The 26638-nt window shown below is 40.6% G+C and overlaps 1 protein-coding gene across 1 annotated transcript in view; it reads left to right on the forward strand.

Annotated features, from left to right (window-relative positions):
• LOC124601381 (dynein axonemal assembly factor 10) overlaps window positions 1–26638 on the forward strand; it is a 195175-nt gene that overhangs the window by 70146 nt on the left and 98391 nt on the right. Inside the window, exon 3 of the mRNA XM_047136240.1 lies at window positions 14046–14176. Within this exon, the coding sequence (XP_046992196.1) occupies window positions 14046–14176 (131 nt within the window). The remainder of the gene's footprint in view (window positions 1–14045; window positions 14177–26638) is intronic.

Below are 26638 nucleotides of genomic sequence, written 5' to 3' on the forward strand. Positions count from 1 at the left end.
CAGTCATCATTCTTGTAATACAGCTTTACAAGCAGAGAGCAATCCTGCATTGAGACAGTCATGGTGAATGTTGCAGATACGAAAGGAGGAAAAGTCGTGTACCTGGCAAGTTTATACCAACTTCAATGGGTCATGCGCATGACAGGTGTTGTCATTTACTCATTCTGACTCTAAAACTGCCATCTATTTATCAATTTTCACACTATTTTTTCTTCTTCCGCCATATGTTTTCCCCCTTCTCTGATAATATTCTGTTGCAATTTGACATCATTCTGACCAGTGGTTTTATTTATACAGCTTTTTGAAAGTTTAACTTTAATTATAATCACCTTTTAGATTGGTGAGCCACTGCAGAAATGCATCTGTAAGCAGTTGAAGACAAGCATCTGTCTTGTTGAAATATTTTGCAGCTTCCACAACATTATCAGATGCGACGACCGGGAACCAATGAAGCAATTGAAAGTCTCAAACAACACAGCAGCAAAATTATTTAAAGCTAATTCTAGATCTGACACTTTGTTCTTGAGGCATTAAGTGTTCTAATGTATTATTCTGAACATTTGGCAAGTATTTCTATTTCTGATTGCCTGTTAGCCTACTGTTTATTATCACTGTCACTTGACTGTAAGTCTGCCTTTTCTGCTGATTCAGCCATTACAAATGTACAGTATAACATCAGGGAGCCTCGTTCAGTGGCTATGAAGCACATGGTAGTGCAGTGCTCTTAGCATCCTTTTGGTTGTGTTTAGTGACTTCACAATTGTACAAGGATCATCTACAATGTGGTTGACAGTTTCCAAAAGTAATGGGGAGTCACTGGAGTCAAATGGCAGCAATTAATTTTGCAATTTTACTTGTGTTGATAGAATGGCAGGTTACCTTTGTTAATGTACAGTGCCTAATGAACTTGCTTAATGCAATTGGCAATAAACATACTGGGGTATATCCATTAATTTTTCCTGGTGCCATAAGACTCTCATTTGCTACAATATTTGCCGACCAGAGTGGCCGAGCGGTTCTAGACGCTACAGTCTGGAGCCACACGACCGCTACAGTCGCAAGTTCGAATCCTGCCTCGGGCATGGATGTGTGTGATGTCCTCAGGTTAGTTAGGTTTAGATAGTTCTAAGTTCTAGGGGACTGATGACCTCAGAATTTAAGTCCCATAGTGCTCAGAGCCCCTTTGCTACAATATTTTGAGTCAGTGAAGACTAATTTACCTCCAATGTCTCGCATGCTGTGAGCGAACTGTTGTTCACATTGTCTGTCGCTTTTCCACAGCCAAAAAGCAAATGACCAGTGCAGATACTGAGGTGCTCTGAGATGCTCTGGTGAACAAGTGCTTTGAAATGTGAAAGCAGTAAACTGTCATTGCTTTTCAAGTAGAAGGCTGCATTAAAAACTTACATGAAATTATGAAAGACTAAAATGTTGAGAAACTGTTACATAAAATATGGAAATTGGGTCTTTTAAATTAATTTTATAAGGGCTACATATAACTAAGAGGTTACATTTGAAACATTGCCTTAAAACTTTAGGAGTATCTTTAAAACATTCGCATATATTCATGTCTCACGATTTTAAACCTATAAAATTTAAGCAGAATCAGACAACATTATATAATTATACAAATTTAATGTATTCACTTATGCGTGCACACTGTTACATGCATTTCTCGCAATATGATGAAAATGATATTCATGCTTTTTCCTTAACTGTGTAGTCTATTGTCTGATTGTGTCAGCACTAAAATAATGAATCACATAATACAAAATTAATATTCACATTATTCTGTGCTGCCTGGTAAAAACCTCAATTGCGCAGACAGGATTAGCCAACAAGTTAACACAACAAACAGAAATTTTACTTAACATGTTGTCCTCCAAGCGTACAAAGAATTATTACAAATAATGCAGCAAGAAACAGAGTCCTGCGCATACAGTAGCAACAAGGATGAGTGTGTCTAAGCTAAAGTACTAACAGTGGCATCGGAGCCAGGCTAGGCAGCATCTACATAGTGTCATGTAACAAAGTGGCTCCAAGTGCTAGTAGGCTGTGTGGTTGCTGCCAACCGTTCTGTATTGTGGTGGCAGAGGGTGCTCACAGTACAGAGCCACTGGAGGTGTGGCTCAGTAGGTGTGCACCATTGTCTCCAACAGATCCTACATGACTGCTATTAACACATGACGGAAACTTGCAATTCTGTCGGCAACTTTAACACCCATGGGGTGATATTAGTATGTGACACTACATCCCTCCCCCTCCCCCAAATCCCTCACTTTTATCGTGTATCACAGATGAGCAAACAGAACACGGAGGGGGGGGGGGGGTGCTGGATGTAGGTGGCAATGAGGAGATGAGAGCTGAAATTGAGGCTTGTGTTGAGCCTCCCACATCCCAGCGTATGCCCTGAGCCCGCCCAGGAACACCAGCCAAACAACTGGGCATGTGCAGAGGGCACACTCCTACATCCAGCGGCAGAGCAGCAAATGATGAAGACAGAGGCATCTTGACAACTGAATAGTAACCTGAGGCACAATTTGAGACAGCCACCGGGAAGAGGGGCCCATACCCAGACAATGGTGGCTGTCGAGAAGGTGATGAACGTGAAAGGGCATTGAATTCCTTCGGCTACAGGACCAGCACTGATGGCTCAAGGCCCACAGGAGCTGGATGCAATGAGGGCTGCTGCGTCAGGCAGCCATGGATCTGAAAGCACAAAGCCTCAGGCAAGATCACACAGTTCACATGGATGAATTTGAGTCTGGTGGCATCTCTGCATTCCTCTCAGTCTCTGCATCAGAAACAGAGAATGTCCAATATGTACAATGATGCCATGCTCCCAGCACCTCCATCCATGATACAACCTGTAAAAGACCAAATCGTTAGTGTGGTACTTCGCTTATGTGAGCGGAGTGGGTGTTGCACGCCGTTGTGGGTGCAGCAACTGAAGCAAGATGTGGTGGCACCATCCACATAACAATCTTAATACAAAGCATTCAGCTTTGATGTGGGATTGTGGATGGAATGGTGCACTTGTTATATGGTTGATGCCAGAGGTGCTACAAAACTGTTTAAACTTGGCGGCAACAAATTGGGGTATTTTGTCAGTCAGTCACAGCCACTTCTGGTAATCCATTGAGGCAAAAGATCGATGACAAGACCTAGGTTGTGGAATGAGCCCTAGTAGAGTGCTTAGGAACTATGAAGGTAAATTTGCTGAAAGCCAACATGTGTTGTCAAAGTGCTTGAGGTTTGGGACAGGAAAGAACTGCTGAGTTGGAGCTGACTGATGTTCAGCACAGGCTTAGCACTGAAAAGTGAACTCTTCAATTTCACGTCAAAGCTGTGCCAAGTGCAATGAGTTTGCTCCATCTGCTTGAGGTGAATGACACCACGATGACCTTGGTGTAACAAATGAAGCACTTCAATCTGGAGAGCCTGTGGAATCACAACATAAGACTGGTCATTGATGGTGCGAAGCAAAATAACACCTTGGTGAACTGCAAGGGCATGATGGTGGCCAAAATATCAGTGAACCACAGAGCTATGAATCTGCGTGGAAGAAAATGGCCAAACTTTATGGACATAGTGTAACAGAATCTGCAAACCAGGATACACAGCTGTGGCCTGGGCAATTTTCTGGTGATTAAGTGGAAAGCTTTGCAAAACATCTGTGTCTTGTCCATCAGTGTAGCAACAAGAAGCAGAGAACTCAGTGAACGTTGAATCTGGGCCAACTGGGAGGTGAGAAAGAGCATCTACATTGGCATGCTTATAAGTGGCCCAATATGCAATCTCATGTTGGTAAATTGACAAAAAAAGAGCCCAGTTTGGAGCTTCTGTGCTGTGCAATTTGGGACAGAATGAAAAGGATTGAACAAAGTTTGCAGAGGTTAATAGTCACCAAATAAAATTTTCTGGCAAAAAGGTACACTACAGACGATGGGGAGAGCCTCCTTTTCAATTTATGAATAACTACATTGCATTTTGGTCAACAACTTTGAAGCAAAGGCAGTCAGCCTCGACAGCACCAAGTTTATGTGAAAAACTGCACTAATATCATAAGAGGAACCATCTACAGCCAAGACCTTGTGTTTGGGTAGATCAAAATGAACAAGGCATTGATCACCAAGCAAAGTGTCCTTCAATTTTTGGAAAGTGGATTGACACTCTTGCGACTGAATCAAAGGAACATTCTTTCTGAGCAAGCAGTGCAAAGGACCCATGATTTGAACAGTGTTAAGAATAAACTGGTTGTCTAATGCAGACTGTAATTCTCACATATTGCGTGGGGCTGAAAGTTCATGGATAACAAGCAAGTGTGATTGCAATGGGTGAACAACCTTGCTATTAATGTCTTGTCCAAAGTATTCAAGTTCAGTGTGAAAAAACACACATTTGCCTCTGTTACATTTGAAACCAGCAGCAGACAACACTTGAAACAGGTTGCAAAGGTTGCTAATGTCTTCTTCAGGAGTGTGACTTGTGATGACAGTGTTATCTAAATAATTCGAGCAAATGGGAACTTTTGCAGTCAGCTACTCCAGAAAGTGATGAAATATGGCAGATGCGGAACCACTGCCAAGCAGCAAGCTCAAAAATTTGAAGAGCCCCAGATGAGTGTTAATGACGAAGACCTCTTGCGACTGCTCATCCAGAGGAATTTTCAAGTAAGCATTATGCAAATCAGTTTTGGAAAAATAATGACCTCCACTAATTGTATCCATCAATTCTTCCATGCACGGCAAGGGATAACTGTCAATGACTGGAATGCCTTGGCCATTATATACCATCAGTGTATGGCGCAATGTGCACAACTTAGGTTTGCCAAGCAATTCAGAAGTACTATTGTTAAGCAAAGTCAGTGAAGCTTCATTGTCAAGTTGCAAAGGGACTGATTGTCCAGAAATACTCAAAGACACAAAAAAGTTTGTTATCCTCATGTAGCACTGCAGATAAAATGGAAGCCTTTTGTGAACAGCTGTTACACTGTTGTTTTGCACTAACAACGCTGTGGGGCTATGAAAACACACTACACACTGTTTGTGACTTAGACTTGCGCGAAGGAGTAGCAGAAGGGGGTGCCTTACTCTTCTGTAAGTACATGGACCGTACATGTCCCCAATTGCCGCAAAAAAGAAGCAATTCTTTCCAAACGAGGGGCAAGATAGGTGATCTTGTGCTGTATTACACTGCAGGCATGATTCATAATTTATGCTGGGCATGAAATGTGTTTATGCAAGTGCTGTGGCTGTGGCTGGCTGGACTGCTATTTATGACTGCGATATCTGTTTGTCAAGTCTGTCCACGGCACAGAACAGACAGGCACCACTTCAAAACTGTGTTCTGTGCTTTCGCAAGAATCTTGATAGTCTATAATCTGCAGAACCTTTTGCAAGGAAGGAGCTGGGTATTTAAGACTCCTTTCCTGAATTTGACAGTCAGCTACATTGTGCGTGATGGATCACAAATCATTGCATCACTGTAGTATTTGCCACAATCACATTTGAATCTACATTGTTTAGTAAGGCCTTGCAATTCGGTAACCAACTGATGGCATGTCTGTCCTTGTTGCTCATGTAACCTAAAGTATTTATAACGGGCAACTTGTATCCTGTCCACATAACACTTCATAAGCATCTGCAATAGGTCCTCATATTGTACTAGTTCAGGGTCTGATGAAGGAAAAAGTTTTGCACAAAGTCTGTAAACAGTCACTCCCAACATGGCCAAGAAATAAGAATGTTTCTAAGTACCTTGTATGTGATGTGCTGTGAAATGTATTTTGAATTGTGTGAGGTCCTGTATCCAGTCTTCCTTCATTTCTTCAGACTCATGAAATGGTGACATATATGCAAATGGTGCTGCTGCCATTGGGTCCTGTGTCTTATGTGAAGTCATCTATGCCCTCATGAACCGATTCATCACTTGAAGCAGTTGTGCCATTTGTTGATTCTTAAACTGAATAAACTGAGTTAAATCAGCTGCAGGCAGTGCAGCGGGCAATTGTGGCATAGCAGCCATATTAATGGAGCAATGAGCAGAATAACAAGACAAATAACCACAGAGAGAGCAGAAGGGGTGGAGGGCAAAAGCAGCAACCTCAGAACCTTGAACATAAAGAGCACAAAAAGGCAAACACTGGGGAAACAGAAAACAATCAATAACACCAAAAACGAACTAAAAAGATGACACAACAGGAAGAAAGCACACACAGGCTCTAGCGCTCATTGCATCGCCAGGTATGTTGTGTATGGCTTTGTACACAATGATAGGGAGAGATGTGCTACAAAGTGGTGTACCAACTGTCATCATAGCGAAAGTGGATAGGAGCAGAAATGATTAGTGAACAAGGAAACACAACAAACAGAAGATTTACTTAACTTGTATTTCTCAAAGTGTATGAAGACTCATTACAAATAATGCAGCAAGAAACAAAGTCCAGCTCATATAATAGCAACGTGGATGAGGCTCTGTGAACTAAAGCGTGAGCGATGGTGTTGGAGCCACAACTAGGCAGTGTCTGCGTAGCGTAAAGTAGCGAAGTGGCAAGTGTGAGTGTGCTGTGTGCCTGCTGCCAGCTGTCTTGTACCACAGCGGCAGAGGGTGCTCGTGGTACAGAGCTGATGGAGGTGTGTCTCAGCGGGTGTGCACCATTGTTGCTTCTGGATCTTGCATGACTGCTGTTGGCATCTGACAGAAACTTGCAGTTTTATTGCCAATTTTTGTGCTTGTGGGTTGGTATCGATATGTGATATCACAGTTAGCATTGCCTCCTTTATCAAGTTCAGTTTTGGTTAATTTGTAACTACTGCTTCATCTCATAAATGATGAAAAAGGGGCATAGTCTTAGTGCTTAAACACATTTCTGAGGATGATTGCTGCAAACTATTTGGTTAGTGTTGCAACCATAATCAGAATTTTCACACAAGTGAATGACTTGGTATTTCCTCAGAGAGAAGGGAAAGTATACGTGCAGAGTTTGTCACCTGAGATAAAGAAAATAGCTCATATGCTGTTAGCTGCTGACTTGACTGATGAAATAGTGAAGCTTGTAATCTGGAGAAGACTGTTGAAAATTGGAAGAGGACTTTTGTGAATGGAAAATATTGTCATCTCATAAAAAATATAAAATAAATACTTCAATTCAATGAAAATATATTCACTATGGACTACTGCACATGAAGTATTTTATAGCAAAAGGCAGAGAAAAAGTGAAATGGAAGTTTAACTTCTCTTTCTAACTCCTGCATTTGATGGCCTGGAGGTATGGTTATCAACTGCGGTAGTGACAATATCAGACGTTACACTTAAACCATAAGATAAATGTTGGTGTATTTCTGCAAACAAAGCACACCAGGCAAAAAAATTAGTATTTAGCCAACCATAGAAAATATTAGTTTTATATATGTTATAACAATATTATGGATGTTTCCAGAATGAAATTTTCACTCTGCAGCGGAGTGTGCGCTGATATGAAACTTCCTGGCAGATTAAAACTGTGTGCCCGACCGAGACTCGAACTCGGGACCTTTGCCTTTGGCGGGCAAGTGCTCTACCAACTGAGCCACCAAAGCACGACTCACGGCCCATGAGCACTTGCTCGCGAAAGGCAAAGGTCCCGAGTTTGAGTCTTGGTCCGGCACACAGTTTTAATCTGCCACGAAGTTTCATATCAGCGCACACTCCGCTGCAGAGTGAAAATCTCATTCTGGAAACATCCCCCAGGCTGTGGCTAAGCCATGTCTCTGCAATATCCTTTCTTTCAGGAGTGCTAGTTCTGCAAGGTTCGCAGAAGAGCTTTGTAAAGTTTGGAAGGTAGGAGACGAGATACTGGCAGAAGTAAAGCTGTGAGTACCGGACGTGAGTCGTGCTTCGGTAGCTCAGATGGTAGAGCACTTGCCCGCGAAAGGCAAAGGTCCCGAGTTCGAGTCTCGGTCGGGCACACAGTTTTAATCTGCCAGGAAGTTTCATTATGGATGTTATTAATAATGGGTCAATTTGGTGAGGAAGAGAATGCACAAGTGTCCTCAGATATGCCAGATTATGTGGATGTTGATTGATAATGTTTCATCCTCTGTTTCCAGTAGCCCTAGATATTTTCTCTGATACTACAATCTGTTGATTTAATGGGTAAGTTGAGGTATGGTAGGTGCCTGAGTGTTTGTCAGACTAGGAATGTGTGCATGCAGCTCTCTGTGGACATGGCTGTTGTCTCTTGAAAGATGGGAGTGTCCATAAAATACTCATCATTAAGATGTAGAAGAAAGGGCAATATTTTGTCAGCAAGAATGGTGACCTAAATGTCCTAGTTCATGTTCATAATAACTTGAATGAGTGAGCCCAAGCTATGGAATGAACTACACCTTCCACATGCTACAGGTTAAACCCATCATTGGAACATCAGTGCACTCAACAATTTGCATAATTTGAAAAGAGGCAAAATTGTGACCTATTTTCCCTCGCTATACACCTGTCAGCTGCTGTCCAGTTACTGTATTGTTTGGCCCATTCAGGCTGTGTAGTGCTGTAGACAATCATCTTTTTGGAGGCACCCAACTCCAGATGTCCATTGCGTGCCATTACGTTCACTCATAATCTACTTGAGATGGAACTGGTTTCACTGACAACAACAACAACTCCCTTTTGCTTTGGAACCGATTCTTACTGACAAGATGTGGCACTGACGTTCAGTCATAGTTGGCTAGAATTTTGTATTACTAGTATTTTTATGCCATGTTACATGGCTGTAAGCGGTACACTGTTCCTTGTAGACATGTTGGATAGTCCACATTGATACACCAGATACTCAGGAAACTTCATTCACAGTGTGGTGATGGGCATGTCTAACACAATAACTCCTTTTTGCCATTCTGTAACATCTCCACATTCACCTACTGTACTGCACTGTTTCCATAAAACTGGCTGGGATATGCATGCATGTACTCGCCCCATGCCTCCCCCCCCCCCCTCCCCCCCAATTCACACACACACACACACACACACACACACACACACACACACCTCTTCGTCACGATGCCATTTCAGTGTCATGAATTACATGACACCAGTTCTCCTGTAATGGGGTGTTTAATATTTTGTCTTGTGATCTGATATTATACTAGTAAACCTGGCAACACTTCACAGTTGCTAAATATGTGTGGTAACTCCTTATACATCCTAAATTACTTGCACCCTCTATTTGTCCCTCTCCTCCTGCACCTTCTCTTTGTCCATCTCCTCCTCTTCCCTCTCTTTGTCCATCTTCTTTTCCCCTCCCCCTCTGTCCAGCATGCCGTCCTCCCTCCTCTCTGTGTCCATTTCTTCCCTGTCTTCTCTCTGTCCTCTTATCCCTCTCTCTAAACTTGAGCTTTGGTTATTGTTATTGCAAACAAAACCTTGATTGGGAACTGAAGTTGCTTAACACTTTGGAGATGAGCGACGTAGCTCCTACATCACACATATTATACTCCAAAAAGACTAGCAGTGTAGGACTTATGACTGCTTTTTATCTATCAGCTTTGTAAATGCATTCCAACTTGTCTTATGTCTGTCATATTTGTAAATGTACTCTGTGATGCTTGTACCATCAAGAGAAAACCACAGATGGCCACACCTGTTGCTTGTATTGGCAGGAAAGGAATACAGATAACACACAGTATTAACTGTAATGTGCTTTGCAATGCTCACATTCTCCTTTTTGTTGCTGCTTTCCATGCCTCACAATGTCACCCACAGTGCAAATGGCCAAAATTTTTGTCTGCTACATGCTTTGTATATCTATTTATGATGACCACAGGTAATGAGGAGATTATTGAAGAATAGTGTTTCAGTGCTTGATGAACTATATTCTAATTTCGAAAGCAATGGCGAAAAGCTATTTGTTGTGTCAAATTTGTTCTGTAAATGTACATAATGTCTGGTATACGGCAGATACCTGTTAATGAAACACAAAATGATTGCACCCAATGTAACTGTAAGAACAAAATTGGGAATGATAGAGAAGGGACCTGACTGTATTTTAGATTATACTAAAAAAAAAGAAAAGATGGTATGGATCAGAGTGACCATCTTTTGGTCTACACTCCTTTTGAGAGGAAGCAGAGTAATGGAAGAAAGTATTATTGTAGGCTAATTTGCATACATGTTGAATTCATTATTGAATTGGCAGAGCCATTGCTTAATAAAGGAGGCCTGGTTGTATCAACCTAGACTCAAAATAGTTCACCTGTAAATGGATTCAGTGGAAGACATTTTCCTAAATTGATTCTGGCTACAGAAATATCAGAATAGCATTACAGGAGATGTAATGATTGTGCAGAATGCAGTAAGGCAATATCTGGGAAGACAAGAAAAGATACCAGGTAACATTGTGAAGAATATGATGTAGAACTTTGTTTCCTAAAAATGCTTCAATTTTTTCATGCTCAGGCAACAGAAAAAAATTAATTTCCAGTAAAAAAACATATTTTCAACCTGTTTTATTTTTAGTATATATATCTAATCCTGACTCCATTTAGGTAACGAAAAATGAAAAAAAAAGTTGTGAAAAAACACATATTCGTTTCATTATTAAAAAAAATTGTCACTGATGTAAGGCCATGTTTTTTTGTGGCACTTCATTGAAAAAAATACTTATTTCAAATAAAGAAACTGATTTATGTTATGTGTTGCGGAACCTGCCAAAAAAATACAGAAGAGTTGCGATGAAGCATATTATCAGCCGGCTGAATGACACCATAGCTACCCAGTCCTCCAAATGTTAAAATGACTGGGTAAACTGGTTGGGATAATTGGTATCAATGGTTGTGTGAAGACAATGACAGTACAGGGCGTTCAATAAAGAACTCCCTAGTTTTGTTGTGTCCTAGAATCTGTACAAAGTGACATACACTCTTCTAGTTTGTGGTGTTTGATTTATCATCTCTCCAAGTTTTATATCCCCTACAGTTGGCAGGTCTGCTTGACCTTGAGATGGCACCAGTGCTGGTTTTTTTCTGACAGTCTGACAGTGTACATGCCCTGCAGGGTAGTTGAAACTGTCCCTGAGAAAGAAAATGTTACCAAACATTTTCATTGCACAGAATTTTCTGTCTTGCGGTCAGTTTTAACAGAAAACCCCTACACTGATGTTTGAGAATATAAAGCCTTTGTCCATCTGAATTCTTATTTACATATTGTGTAAAAATTTAAAGTAAATCACTCAAGAACTTTTTGGGGTTTTGGTAACATTTCCCCTTCATATATATTATCCATATCTCTGTACATTAAAGAATATGTAGGCTATGTCTGTCCGCATTTTCATTGGTGTATTCTGTAAAAATTTGGGAGCTTTCTGAGATTTTTGTTAACAACATTTTCCCTTCCCTTCTTATATTACATAAATATTTGTTATATATATTAAAAAATATGTAACCTATGTCCATCCGAATGTATGTTAGAGTATCATTTCAAAATTTAAGGTAAATTGGTCAAGAACTTTTCAAGAGCTTTGGTAACAACATTTGCCATTTACATATTGCATATATAAATACTATTAAAATGTATGTAGTCCGTGTCCATCTAAATTTTGATTAGAGTATCATTTCAAGTAAATCAGTCAAGAAGTTTTTGAGGTTTTGATAGCAACTTTTCCCCTTTGAATATTACACATATATTAATATCTTTCATGTATTGCACAATGTATAGCATTGTCCATCTGAATGTTCATTAGAGTATTATGTAAAAATCTGAAGTAAATCAGTCAAGTACTTTTCAAGATTTTGAGTGGCAACATTAAACAACGACTTCTCTTTATATAATAGTACAGATGAGCTGTCAGTTATTTTCTCATATGATTGGTACAAGGAAATGCTTTCATTTGTCGTGGAGAGGGGACCACCAGTTCGTCAAATGTGTTGTGCAACTGCAAATGAAAGAAATGACTTACTGGTAAGGAAATGGTTGTATTAAAATTCAGCAGTTCTCCAAATTTAAATTTAGTGGAATGTCTGTGGGAGATTTGATATGAGTACATGAAGACTGTGACCTAGGTTATTGAGACCCTTGTTGAAATGTTATCTCCTGATGAGAAAGTGATGTAGTAACTTTTCAGATTAATTTAAACAGTACTGTTTAATGTTTAGTGAGAAAATACCATCTGACGTGTTAGCTGGATTGACAGACATGCATACATATAAGTAGATTAACTCCCATTTCAAATGTTAATAGTTGTTTTTTACTCTTATTTTGATTTAGTGTTCATCAACGTCTTTTGCACAGAGTACGAGGTGTGATTGGAAATTTTTAAGAATGGGCTCGTAATTGTACAGTGGTGCTACTTACATGCTACTGTGATGCTTCTCCTTCAAAATAGTTCCCTTCTGACTGAACACACCGACTCCAATGGTGTTTCCACTTTTGGAAACATTCCTGGAAATTTTTTTTCCTGAAGTGTGTTTAGGACGCTCTCCGTATTTGCCTGGATGTCTTCAGTTGAGTCAAATCACTTCCCTTTCAGTGAAAATTTAAGTTAGGGAACAGGTAGAAGTCTGCAGGGGCCAAATCAGGGGAATATGGCAGTTGTGGAAGCACAGGAATTTTGAATTTGATGAAAAATTCAACGATGGAGAAGGCACAATGAACTGGAGCATTGTCATGGTGTAGCACCCAACTCCTGTCTTTCCACAATGCAGGCCTTTTCTTCCGCACCTTTTCGTGCAAACGCTCAATGACACATTTGTAGTATTCCTGGTTAATTGTCTGTCCTCCAGGGGTAAATTCATGATGCACAATACCGGTAGAATCAGAAAAATCACCAACATTGTCATCACCTTTGACTGACTTTACTGTGCTTTTTTCGGTCTTGGTGAACCTGGAGTCTTCCACTGCAAAGACTGCACTTTGGTTTCAGGATTATATCCATGTACCCATGATTTGTCACCTGTAATTACCCTATTTAACAACTTTGGGTCATATTTAATCCAATTAATCAGTCCTTGACACACTTTAAGTCTGTATTGTCTCTGGTCACATGACAACACTTTTGGAATGAATTTTGCAGACACTCGACACATGTTCAGATCTTCAGTTAAAATTGTCTGAACTGAATATAAACTTCAATTAAGTTCATCGGCCATCTCCCTAATTGTAAATCTATGATCAGAGCACACTAAGTCATGATCTTTCACAATATTGTCATTCGTTTTTGAGGCAGAAGGACAGCCAGACCGTGGTTCATCTTCAAATGAAATGCAGCCATTTTTAAATCTGTTGAACCAGACAAAAACATTTGACTGGCTCATACAATTATCTCCAAAAGCTATTTTTAATAGTTCGTAAGTCTCAGAAGCTGATTTCCCATTTTTAAAACAAAATTTCACACAAACTCGTTGCTCCGTTTTTACTTCCATTTTCATGCAGGTTGATCTGCACCCAACCAGTTGCCACAAGAACTGAATGAAGGAAACGCAGTTTCCTGTCGGAGGGCGTTCAAGGACAAGGCAATGACTCACTCCCCACCCTCCGTGCACGTGTTCATCAAACCAGTAAGCAGTAGCGGATCCATCCTTAAAACTTTCCAATCACACATCATACAAAATGTTAATTTTTTGCCTATTTAAATGCAACAATTGTGATTTTATGTCTTGAAAGATACTGCTGTTTTTGTATTAACCAGTCTGTTTTTTTTTTTTCTTCTGACTAATACCATCATTGTGACTTACTGTATGTTGTCATTAATTACATTAGTGTCTCATATCAGCTACTGCTATGATCAGGTCTGAAGGTAAAAAAAATGGCATAGTTTTTATTGCAACTTGTGTCAGTTTCATTTCACAAATTGTAAACTTAAGATCTGACAATGGCAATAGCCAAAACATGCCACTTGTGAAGTAACTAAAAAATACATTACATAGTATAAATGACACTATTTGCCAAAATTCATAATGATCACAGACTCAGGGAGTTTATTATCTTTCTTAATAAACTTATTGTTATTTGTGGTGCTGTTTTTGCTTCATAGCATATGCCCTGGAACAGTTTGTGTTGTTCTTATTATTCAGGAATTTAGAGGACACTTCAAACCCAGTGTACACAGCTTCAGCACACAAACAAATTATCAACTGTATTGATGGAATTGGTGGATTAAATGTGGGATGTGGTGCTCCTGAAATAGTAACTGGAAGTCGTGATGGTAAGTAACATAATTTCTACATAGTTTCTCATGGTTTCCTGTGGCTTCTATATCTCAACTAATGAAACCATACATGGAAAAAAACATTAAACTTTTAAGAAGCTATTGTTAGCATAACATGTAACATCTTAATAGTACATCATCTTTACAAAAACTTTTAATAACACAGGTGATAAAGATTGGTTTGTCTTTCTCAACTCCATCCAATATCCCTTTCTCTTGATGACATTATTATTGTATTTGTAAGTCTCTCAGGAAAAAACATATCTAAAAGGATACTTAAAATTGTTGGACATTGATTATTGTAGAATTCATAAACCATTAATATCCTACTTAGTATCTGATCATACCTGTTCACCTCAGTGAATTTATAACTCCTTCAATTTCTTTGCTATTCATTTCCCCCTGTACACTAATTTTGTATGAAATTTGTATACTGGGTCATGTGAGAGGAATTATAATTCTGTCTACCTTCAGTTGACAAGAAATGACCATCAGAGATAATGAATTTTAAACTTGGACTCCTCATCCAGAGAATATGTTAATTAAGAAGGTCCCCCTCCTTGCATGAACATAACTTTTCTTATCCATCTCAACATTTCCTTCCAGTGTTATTCATTCTCAGTCAGCATTGAACTACTTGTTCAGGAGATTTAGATTTTATGAACTGGGAATGTGATTGCATGAAACTTATCGCTATTGACTACATTATTCTTACGTACGTTGTTTTCTATCGTAAGCTGTTGTTGTTGTTGTGTTCTTCAGTATGAAGATCGGTTTGATGCAGCTCTCCACACTAGAGTATCCTGGGCATGCCGCTTCATTTCTGCATAAATACTGCAGCCAACATCTATTTGAATGTTCTTACTGTAGTCAAGCTTTGGTCTCCCACTACAATTTTTACGTCTCCCACACTTCCCTTTATCACCAAACTGATGATTTTTCTATCCTTGTAGATGCATCCTATCAACTGATCCTTTCTTTTAGTTAAGTTGTGCCATAAATTTCTATTTTTACAAAGTCAGTTCAATACTCCATTATTTGTAGAATCTACTCATCTTCAGTATTCTTCTGCTACATTACATTTCAAAAGCTTCTGTTCTATTCTTGTCTAGTTTTAGTGTCTCACTTCCTAATCGAATTCCCTCAGCATCATCACATTTAATTCGACTCCATTCAATTACTCATATTTTAATTTGATTGATATTCATCTTGCAACTTCTTTTCAAGACACAATTCGTTTCACTCAGTTGATCCTCCAAGTCATTTGGTATCTCTCACAGAATTTCAGTATCATTGCCAAACCTCACTTTTTTCTGGTGGGCCCCACATCTGTTAAAGTAGATCCACTTGAGAATGGGCAATGCCAAACTTAGTAGTGCAAATCAAATATTTTAAACACAGCCGGGTAGATTAATGCCCTTCTTTCTCAAAATTTTTATTTCTTCTCCCTGAACTTTAATTCCCTTTCCAAATTTTTCCTTTGTTCCTTTTTTCTTATTGTTCAACATACAGATTGAATAGCGTTAGACATAGACCACAATCTCGTGTCACTCCCTTTTCAGCCTCTGCTTTCCTTTCAATGTCATTTAATTCATAGGACTGCACTCAGGATTCTGTACAAGGTAAAATAGTCCCCCATTTGGATCTCTGGGTAGGGACTGCTCACGAGAACGTCATTATCAGGAGAAACAAAACTGGCGTTCTACAGATCAGTGTGTGGAATGTCAGATCCCTTACTCAGGCAGGTAGGTTAGAAAATTTAAAAAGGGAAATTGATAGGTTAATGAAGTTAGATATAGTGGGAATTAGTGAAGTCTGGTGGCAGTAGGAACAATACTTCTGGTCAGGTGAATACAAAGTTATAACTACAAAATCAAATATAGATATGCAGGAGTAGGTTTAATGCATTTTTGCAGCCATGGTAGACACGAAGCCCATGTCTACCACAGTAGCTCTAGTTTATATGCCAACTAGCTCTGCAGATGATGACGGGATTGAAGAAATGCATGATGTGATCAAAGAAATTACTCAGATACTTAAAGGAGATGAAAATTTAAAAGTCACGGGGGACTGGAATTCAATAGTAGGAAAAGGAAGAGAAGGAAAAGTAGCAGGTGAATATGGACTGGGGGTAAGAAATGAAAGAGAAAGCTGCCTGGTAGAATTGTGCATGGAGCATACTTAACCATAGCTAACACTTGGTTTAAGAATCATGAAAAAAGGTTGTATATGTGGAAGAGGCCTGGAGACACTGGAACATTTCAGATAGATTATATAATGGTAAGACAGAGATTTCGGAACCGGGTTTTAAATTGTAAGACTTTTCAGGGGCAGGTGCGGACTCGTACCACAATCTATTGGTTATGAACTGTCGATTAAAACTGAAGAAACTGCAAAAAGTTAGAAATTTAAGGAGATGGGGCCTAGACAGACTGAAAGAGCCAGAGGCTGTAGAGTGTTTCAGAGAGAGCACTAGGGAATGATTGACAACAGGGGAAAGAAGAAGGTGGGTAACTTTGAGAGATGAAGTTGTAAAAGCAGCAGAGGATCAAGTAGGTAAAAAGATGAGGGCTAGTAGAAATCCTTCAGTAACAGAAGAGCTATTGAATTTAATTGATGAAAGGAAAAATAAAAATGCTGTAAATGCAGCAGGTGAAAAGGAATGCAAATGTCTTAAAAATGAGACTGACAGGAAGTGAAATATGGCTAAGCAGGGGATAGAGGACAAATGTAAGGATGTAGAAGCATTTATCACTAGGGGTTAAGATAGATACAGCCTGCATAAAAATTAAAGAGGTCTTTGGAGAAAAGAGAACCACCTGTATGAATATCGAGAGCTCAGGCAGAAAACCAGTCCTAAACAAAGAAGGGAAAGCAGAAAGGTGGAGGGAGTGTATAGAGGGTCTATACAAGAGCAATGTACTTGAGGGCAATATTATGCAAATGGAAGAGGACATAGATGATGACAAAATGGGAGATATGATACTGCGTGAAGAATTTGACAGAGCACTGAAAGACTAAAGTCGAAACAAGGCCCTGGGTTTAGACATATTCTGTTAGAGCTACTGATAGCCTTGGGAGAGCCAGCCATGACAAATCTCTTCCATTTGGTGAGCAAGATGTATGAGACAGGCAATACCCTCAGACTTCAAGAAGAATATAATAATTACAATTCCCCAGAAAGCAGTTGCTGAGAAGTGTGAAAATTACCAAACTATCAGTTTAATAAGTCGTCGTTGCAAAATACTAACACAGATTGTTTACAGACGATTGGAAAAACTGGTAGAAGCCAATCTCAGCGAAGATTAGCTCGAATTCTTTAGAAATGTTGGAACAAGCAAGGCAATGCTGACCCTACAACTTTTCTTAGCAGATAGGTTAAGGAAAGGCAAACTTACATTTCTAGACCTAGAAAAAGCTTCTGACAATGTTGACTGGAATATTCTCTTTCAAATTCTGAAGGAGGCAGCTGTAAAATACAGGGAGCAAAAGGCTATTTACAATTTGTGCAGAAACCAGATGTCAGTTATAAGAGTCAAGGGTTGTGAAAGGTTGGTTGGATTGGGTTGGGGGAAGAGACCGAAGTGTGAGGTCACCAGTCTCTTCGGATTAGGGAAGGACGGGGTGAGAAGTTGGCCATGCCCTTTCAAAGGAATCATCCTGGCATTTGCCTGGAGCGATTTAGGGAAATCACGGAAAACCTAAATCAGGATGGCCAGACGAGGGATTGAACCATCGTCCTCCCGAATGCAAGTCCAGTGTGCTAGCCACTGGTTATGAAAGGGAAACTGTTATAACCAGGAATAACACAATAACCTCATCAGTCTGGTTTATTAAATCACAAATCACTTTTTAACAATTATGTTAGCCAAGCGTCTACCCAGGCTCACACTCAGAAGTAATGCATAATTAAAGTTTAGTTATACCAATGTCCAAATGTGCATAGCGGGGTGCACGTCCCGTAATTATTCCCAAGTCCAGTGAAGTTCAGTCTCTCCAAGTGAAGTCGCTAGATTTCCGCCGAGCAGACAGGTAACCTCGAGTGGTGCGGGGAGTCATCCACAAGCAGCTGGAACACGGCGTACTGCACTTCCCGATGAGAACTGTCGTTTGCAGCGGCAGCCAGGTTTTTTATAAGGCTTGCTAGTTAATGGAGCCGTCGGCTGGGGTCGCTGTTTTCCAGGGAAAACCAATCGCAATGTTTCCTGGCGTAGCCAATTGCTGTGTGCTGACAAACGCGCACGCGCGAAGGCGGCCAGCGATGGTAGCCGCCAGCCACCCGGAGAAGTGCAGCCAGCGATGTATTTCTCAGCCATGTAAGGGAGCATGCGTGTGAAGATGGCCAGCGATGGAAGCAGCGGGCCGCCCAGAAAAGTGCGGCCAGCGATGTATTTGGCAGCCGCGTACTGGAGCGCGTTGTTCAGTGTTTGTTAGAAGTGGTGTATACCACAGAAACAGTGGTTGAGAAAGGAGTGAGACAGTGTTGTAGCCTATTCCTGATGTTGTTCAATCTGTATACTTAGCAAACAGTAAAGGAAAGAAAAGAAAAATTTGGAATAGGAGTTAAAATCCATGGAGAAGAAATAAAAGCTTTGAAGCTTGATGACGACATTGTAATTCTGTGAGAGACAGAAAAGGCCCAGGAAGAACAGTTGAATGGTGTGGACAGTGTCTTGAAAGCAGGATAAGAGATGTTCATCAACAAAAGAAAAACGAGGATAATGGAACGTAGTTGAATTAAATCAGGTGATGCTGAGGGAATTAGATTAGGAAATGAGACACTTACAATTAGTGGGGCTAGTAGATCACTTTTGCTATTTGGGGAGCAAAATAACTTATGATGGTCAAACTAGAGAGGACATAAAATGTAGACTGGCTATGGATAAGAAAACATGTAGCCATGTGTGGACGTGAAACATGGATGATAAATAGTTTAAACAAGAAGAGAATAGAATCTTTTGAAATATGGTGCTACAGAAAAATGCTGAAGATTAGATGGGTAGATCACGTAACTAATGAGGAGTTACTGAATAGAATTAGGGAGAAGAGAAATTTGTGACACAGCTTGACTAAAAGAAGGGATCGATTGGTAGGATACATTCTGAGGCATCAAGGACACACCAGTTTAGTATTGGAAGAAAGTGTGGTGGGTATAAGTTGTAGAGGGAGGCCAAGAGATGAATATGCTAAGCAGATTCAGAAGGATGTAAATTGCAGTAGTTACTCGGAGATGAAGAGGCTTGCACAGGATAAAGTAGCGAGGAGAGCTGCATCAAATCAGTCTCTGGTCTGAAGACCATAAAAACAACATCCATATTGGAGAAGGTATACTGTTGCTACTATTCTCTGGCCTGTCATTTAGCTGCCACAGCCAGTTTTAAAGGCATTTGAAGTTTCATGTTGAAAAGGAAGAAGGTGAAAATTTAAGATCCTGTCAACAATTAGGCTATCAGAGATGGGGGCACAGACTCAATTTGGATTAGGGCAATAGAGAGAGGAAGCTACATTTACATTCATGAAGTAATTTGGAAAAAGTGTGGATAACTTGAATCAGGATGGCAGCTTGGTATGTGCATCCAAGTCCTAAATGTGAGTCTGTGCCCCAAATTGTTCAATAATTTTTTTGTGGATGCTGAATCATGATGTACATTATTGTTTTCTGTCTTTCACCCCTTTTTGTATTCACAAAGTATTGTAAAGAGCTGAAAAATAACATTGACTTGTAGAAGAAAACTCCTGATATTGAATAGGTATTCAACCTTCTTGCTTTTTTATTACTCAATTTTCACTTAAAAGAAAAAAAAAAAAAAAGACACACATTTACTCACCTATGTTTTAGGTAGCAGAAGAGCCACTTAAATTATAAAAAAATTGCATTAGCAAGTAAGCTTTCTCTTCTTTTCTCCCTTTCCTATTTGCAATAACACAAGACCTCCATGAAGTAACATTGTTGCAGCAATAAGGACCATCTTTTGTCCTTTTTTTTAATGACTTTTATGGAGGCCAAACACCTCTTATGTGAGAACCAGCATGTTTTGTGCAAGTACGCATCATGTAAACCCCAGCTTGATCTATTCATTCATGAGATAAGTGGGCTGTAGATAAAGGCTTCTAGGTTGCATTACTCTTCACTTCCTGGTGTTGCATCCATTGACAGCCCCACTAATTGTTCTTATGTTGACGTGCGTGTGGTTTTTGTTAGAAATTATCTCTCAGTGGTCATTGTTTTTAAATGTTCGTGAGATGTATTTATCACTATCATTGTTTAATACCAAATGTACATAACAGAAATTTTATTATTATTGTTATTATTACTATTACTACACTGAAGAGCCAGAGAAACTGATACACCTGCCTAATATCACGTAGGGCCCCTGTGAGCATGCAGAAGTGCCGCAACACAATGTGGCGTGGACTCGAGTATTGTCTGAAGTAGTGCTGGAGGGAATTGACACCATGAATCCTGCAGGGCTGCCCATAAAGGGTGGAGATCTCTTCTGAACAGAACATTGCAAGGTATCCCAGATATGCTCAATAATGTTCATGTCTTGGAAGTTTGGTGGCCAGTGGAAGTGTTTAAACTCAGAAGAATGTTCCTGGAGCCACTCTGTAGCAATTCTGGATGTGTGGAGTGTCTTGTTGATCCTGCTGGAATTGCCAAAGTCCATCGGAATGCAGAAAGGACATGAATGAATGGATGCAGATGATCAGACAGGTTGCTTATGTATGCATCACTAGACATATCGGGGGTCCCATAGCACTACAACTGCACACAACCCACACCATTACAGAGCCTCCACCAGCTTGAACAGTCCCCTGCTGACATGCAGGGTCCATGGATTCGTGAGGTTGTCTCCATACCCATACACGTCCATCCGCTCAATACAATTTGAATCGAGACTCGTCCAACCACGCAACGTGTTTCTAGCCAGCAACAGTCCAATGTCTGTGTTGACGGGTCCAAGCAAGGTGTAAAGCTTTGTGACATGCAGTCTTCAAGGATACATGAGTGGGCCTTCAGCTCCAAAACCCCGTATTGATGACATTTCGTTGAATGGTTTGCACGCTGACACTTGTTGATGTCCCGGCATTGAAATCTGCAGCAATTTGTGGAAGGGTTACACTTCAGTCACAATGAACGATTCTCTTCAGTCATTGTTAGTCCCATTTGTGCAGGATCTTTTACCAGCCACAGCAATGTCAAAGGTTTGATGTTGTACCGGATTCCTGATATTCCAGGGTCACTCGTGAAATGGTGATACGGGAAAATCCTCACTTCGTCGCTACCTTGGGGATACTGTATCCTATTGCTCATGTGCCAATTATAACACCACATTCAGACTTGCTTAAATCTTGATAAACTAGCACTGTAGCAGCAGTAACTGATCTAGCAACTGCGCCAGACACTTGTTTTCTTATATAGGCGTTGCTGACTGCAGCGCCATATTCTACCTGTTTCCATATCTCTGTATTTGAATATGCTTGCCTATACCAGTTTCTTTGGTGCTTCAGTGTATTATTATTATTATTGCTGCTGCTGTTGTTCTTCCTTTCTGAAGAAATATGTTTGATTGTAACAAGGCAACTCTTTGGAGGAAGGTTAGGAGAGAAAGGGACATGTCTCAAATGCACTATGGGTAGGCTTCTAGTCTACTGCCTTAGCCAGGTGCACTACCACTGCTGGTCAAGAGCTGGCACTCTTGTATGGTTCTCAACAGCCTTCTAAAACTGCGAACCTCAGTTTCTTGACTACACATCAACACATGAGAAGTGCATTGTGCTACAGCAGCATTTGTTACATTTAAGTGTAATTATAGAACCATGTCCTTTGTCAGGAGTTTGACTATGTTTCATCATGTCCTGAAATGAGAGACATTCTAACCAAGATCTTTCCCACACCCCTAAATTCGTGTTCCATTGCCCACCCAACCTACACATCATCCTAGTTAATCCCTACGCCATTCCTGCTCCCATCCTCTTGCCACAGTAAATATATCCCTGCGGAAGAGCAAGGTGCAAGACCTGCCCAATCTATCCACACAGGACTTCCTGTCAAAGGCTTTTCCTACCCCACCATGGGACAGGCCACTTGCGAAAGAAACCACGTCATATATCAACTCTGCTGCAAACACTGCACAGCCTTTTATTTTGGTATGACTATCAACCAAGATGAATGGCCACTTCCCAATCTGTTGCCAAGAATAAAGTTGACCACCCAGTGGCACAACATGCAGATGAGCATAATATGCTTAATTTCATAGGCTGCTTCACAATCTGAGCCATCGGGAGCCTTACCGCCACCATCATCTTCTCTGAATTACACAGATGGGAGTTATCCTTGCAACACATCCACCACTCCTATAAATGCCCTGACCTCAGTTTCTGGTAACCCAATACCCCAAACTCTCCACCCAACAATTTTCTTTCCCCTCCTCCATCCTATTACACTGTCCCAATTTACATCCCCACGTCGCTTTCTCGTATTAGACTGTCCCAATTCACATCCCCATGTTCCATTCAGCATGTGCTGCTCCCAAGTGGCTCAGACACGTGTCCAGACCATGCAACTGCCATCCCTCATGTTCCTAGCCAGAAAAACAGTTACCAACCTCTGAGCAGCTAGCCACCCACCCTCAGTCCCTCTCCCTGTCTCCCACCTTTCTCTCCTGTATCCATGCCACATGACACAACCCCACCCCTACCTAGTCCACCTGCCGAAACGCGGCGCTGGCATCTTGCATCCGGCCAGCACAATGTAAGGACATAGGTGTGTGTATCCATACATTGTGTGTGAATATGTGTGTGTGTGTCCTAGCTCAAAAGGTATTACTCCAAAAGCTAGCAAGTTTTCATTCCTTTTTGTGTGTTCCACTTGATGACTCAACATATCTGTTTTTCGATGAGTGATCTCCTTTACTCGGAAGTGGATATTTACATTTAAATGTGTGCTACAATCTTGCAAAAGATGAGAAAAATCAGTGACATATGGGGTCTGTGCTTTTCTTATCAAAAAGAGTAGTCTTTTTACAACCACGTGTTACTGTGCTAGAACTAAGTAGCAATTTATTTTTGTTACGAATTAGTGTAGTTGTACCCCTTCCTTTTTTTATCTTTTCATCTTCTCAATAATCTAAAAGAATAATATTTGTTGTCATTTGCCATAATTTGTTAGTATGACCTGTTATCAACTATTACGATGTACTCTGGGTTTCCTTACAGAAATTGGTTTCATTGTCTGATGTTCTGACATGTCCCACAGTTGTCACAAATATGGTCAATGAGAAACTTTATGGGATATTAAAGCTGCATGCCAGACCAGGACTCAAACTCAGGACCAAATGCTTTAAAAACTGAGCTACCCAAGCAGGACTCACAACTAATCCTCACAGCTTTACTTCTGCCAGTGCCTCATCTCTGACCCTCTAAACTTCACAGAAGCACTCCTGTGAAACTTGCAAGACTAGTGCTCCTGGAAGAAAGGATATTGCAGAGACATGGCTCAGCAATAGCCATAGGCTTGACCATAGCCTGAGAGTTGTTTCGAGAATGAACTTTGACTTTGCAGTGGAGTGTATGCTGATAAGAAACTTCCTGGCACATTAATACTGTGTGTCGGATGGAGGTTCAGACTCAGGACCTTTCGCTTTCATGAGCAAGTGGTCTGCCAACTGAGCTACCCAAGCATGACTCATGGCCCACCCTCACAGCTTTACTTCCACCAGTACCTCATCTCCTACCTTCCAAACTTCACAGAAGCTTTCCTGTGAGACTTGCAAAACCAGCACTCCTGGAAAAAAGGATGTTGCAGAGACATGGTTGAGCCACAGCCTGGGAAATTGTTTCCAGAATGAATTTTCAGTCTGCACCAGAGTGTGTGGATATGAAACTTCCTGGCAGATTTACTGTGAACTGAAGAGAAACCTAAAACATGTATAATAAGACTTTGACTATTTTGTTTGTATGAGGGTGGTTTCAAAAGTTCTTGGAATCACCAGCAGAGGTCAATGCTAGTGCATCAAGTTGTTCACTTGATATTCATTGGACTGTTGCCTGTAAACATGTGCCACATCAGTGCTCTTGGAAGAGAGCTGTGGTGGTGATGTGGATCTGTTGTTGTTCCCATGTAGTGATTTGCAAAGATGGAAAAAATTGAGATTTCAGCAGTGATTAAGTATTTTGTAGTATGAAAGCAAAGGACATTCATGCCAATTTCCAGAATACACTGCTCCTTCATACTCAACTGTTGCCAAGGGGACAAATGAATTTAAATTTGGTCGGGAGAACTTAGATGATGATCCGCCCAGTGGTCGGCCAAGATGTGTCACTACTCCAGAAATCATTGCAAAAGTGCACAAAATGGTCATGGAGGATTGCCGATTGAAAGTGCATGAAATTGCTCACTCTTGCCATATGTCATGGGTGCCACGACTATTGATGTTGGATCAAAAACGCATGAGAATGGACGTATCGGAACAATGTTTGGCCCATTTTAGGAGAAACAAACAAGATTTTTTGTGCTGGTTTGTGACCACAGATGAAACTTGGGTGCACTACTATACCCCAGATACAAAACAACAGTCAAAGCAGTGGAAACATGCTGATTCTCTGCCACCAAAGAAAGCAAAGACAATTCCTTTGGCAGGAAAAGTCATGGCATCAGTGTTCTGCGATGCGAAGGGGATTCTGTTTGTAGATTATCTCCCCACTGGGCAAACAATTACTGGAGAATACTATGCTAACCTCCTGGACAAATTGCAGCAATGGATACGCAAGAAAAAACCATGTTTATGAAGGAAAAAAGTCGTCTTCCATCGAGGCAATGTGTGCCCGCACACATGTGCCATTGACAAGGGAAAATTACACAAACTAAGGTATGAATTGTTACCACACCTGCCTTATTCACCTGTTATGGCTCCGTCAGACTTCCATCTCTTCACAAAACTGAACATTTTCCTTGGTGGACGAAAATTCATTTAAGACAAAGATCTGATAGCTGGAGTTGACAACTATTTTGCAGGCTTGGAGGAAACTCATTTTTGAGATGGGATCAAGGCACTGGAACATTTTTGGACCAAGTACATTAATCTACAAGGAGACTACATTGAAAAATAAAAAAAATGTTTCAGTAAATACTTTTTTCTATTCCATTCCAAGAACTTTTCAAACCACCCTCGTACACCACATTCCAATAAATAAAAATTAAAGAAAAGAGAAGTGGCTTTTGTAGCTTCCTACATGCTACTGTAACAAGGGCTACATACACTATGTGATCAAAATATCTGGACACCCATAAAAACACACATTTTTCATATTAGGTGCATTGTGCTGCCGGGTACTCCATATCTGTGTCCTCAGTAGTCATTAGACATCGTGAGGGAGCAGAATGGGGCACTCTGTGGAACTCACAGACTTCGAATGTGGTCAGGTGATTGGGTGTCACTTGTGTCATGTGTCTGTAGGTGAGATTTCCACACTAAACATCCATAGGTCCACTGTTTCTGTTGTGATAGTGAAGTGGAAACATGAAGGGACACATACAGCACAAAAGCATGCAGCATCTTGTCTGTTGACTGACAGAGACCGCTGACCGATGAAGAGGGTTGTAATGTGTAATAGGCAGACATCTGTCCAGACCATCACACAGGAATTCCAAACTGCATCAGGATCCACAGCAAGTACTATGACAGTTAGGTGGGAGGTGAGAAAACTTGGATTTCATGGTCGAGTGGCTGCTCATAAGCCGCACATCGCGCCCGTAATTGAAAATGACACCTCGCTTGGTGTAAGAGAGTTGGATGTTGTGTGAAATTACCAATCATGGTACACAATGTGGTGATCCAATGGCAGGGTGTGGGTATGGAACATGCCCGGTAAACATCATCTGCCAGCGTGTGTAGTACCAATAGTAAAATTTGGAATCAGTGGTGTTATGGTGTAGTCGTGTTTTTCATGGAAGGGCCTTGCACCCCTTGTTGTTTTCATGGCACTATCACAGCACATGCCTACATTAATGCATTTTGGGGATGGTGAATGCATCTTTCAACAATATCGAGCACCTGTTCATATTGCACAGCCTGTGGCAGAGTGGTTACACAACAATAACATCCCTGTAATGGAGTCCTGACCTAAATCCTATAGAACACCTTGGGGATGTTTTGGAATGCTGACTTTGTGTCAAGCCTCGCTGACCGACATAAATACCTCTATTCAGTGCAGCACTCCATGAAGAATGGGCTACCATTCCCCGAGGAATCTTCCAGCACCTGATTGAACATATACTTGCAAGAGTGGAAGTTTTCATCAAGGCTAAGGGTGGGTCAACACCATACTGAATTCTAGCATTACCGATGGAGGGTGCCATGAACTTGTAAGTCATTTTCAGCTATCTAAATTATTTGGCTGTTTGAAATGTATGTTACTAGTGTTGTTTGAAGAACAAAACCAATAGTATTAATATGA

The sequence above is a fragment of the Schistocerca americana genome, chromosome 1 (assembly GCF_021461395.2).
Source record: "Schistocerca americana isolate TAMUIC-IGC-003095 chromosome 1, iqSchAmer2.1, whole genome shotgun sequence".
NCBI classification, from domain to species: domain Eukaryota; kingdom Metazoa; phylum Arthropoda; class Insecta; order Orthoptera; family Acrididae; genus Schistocerca; species Schistocerca americana.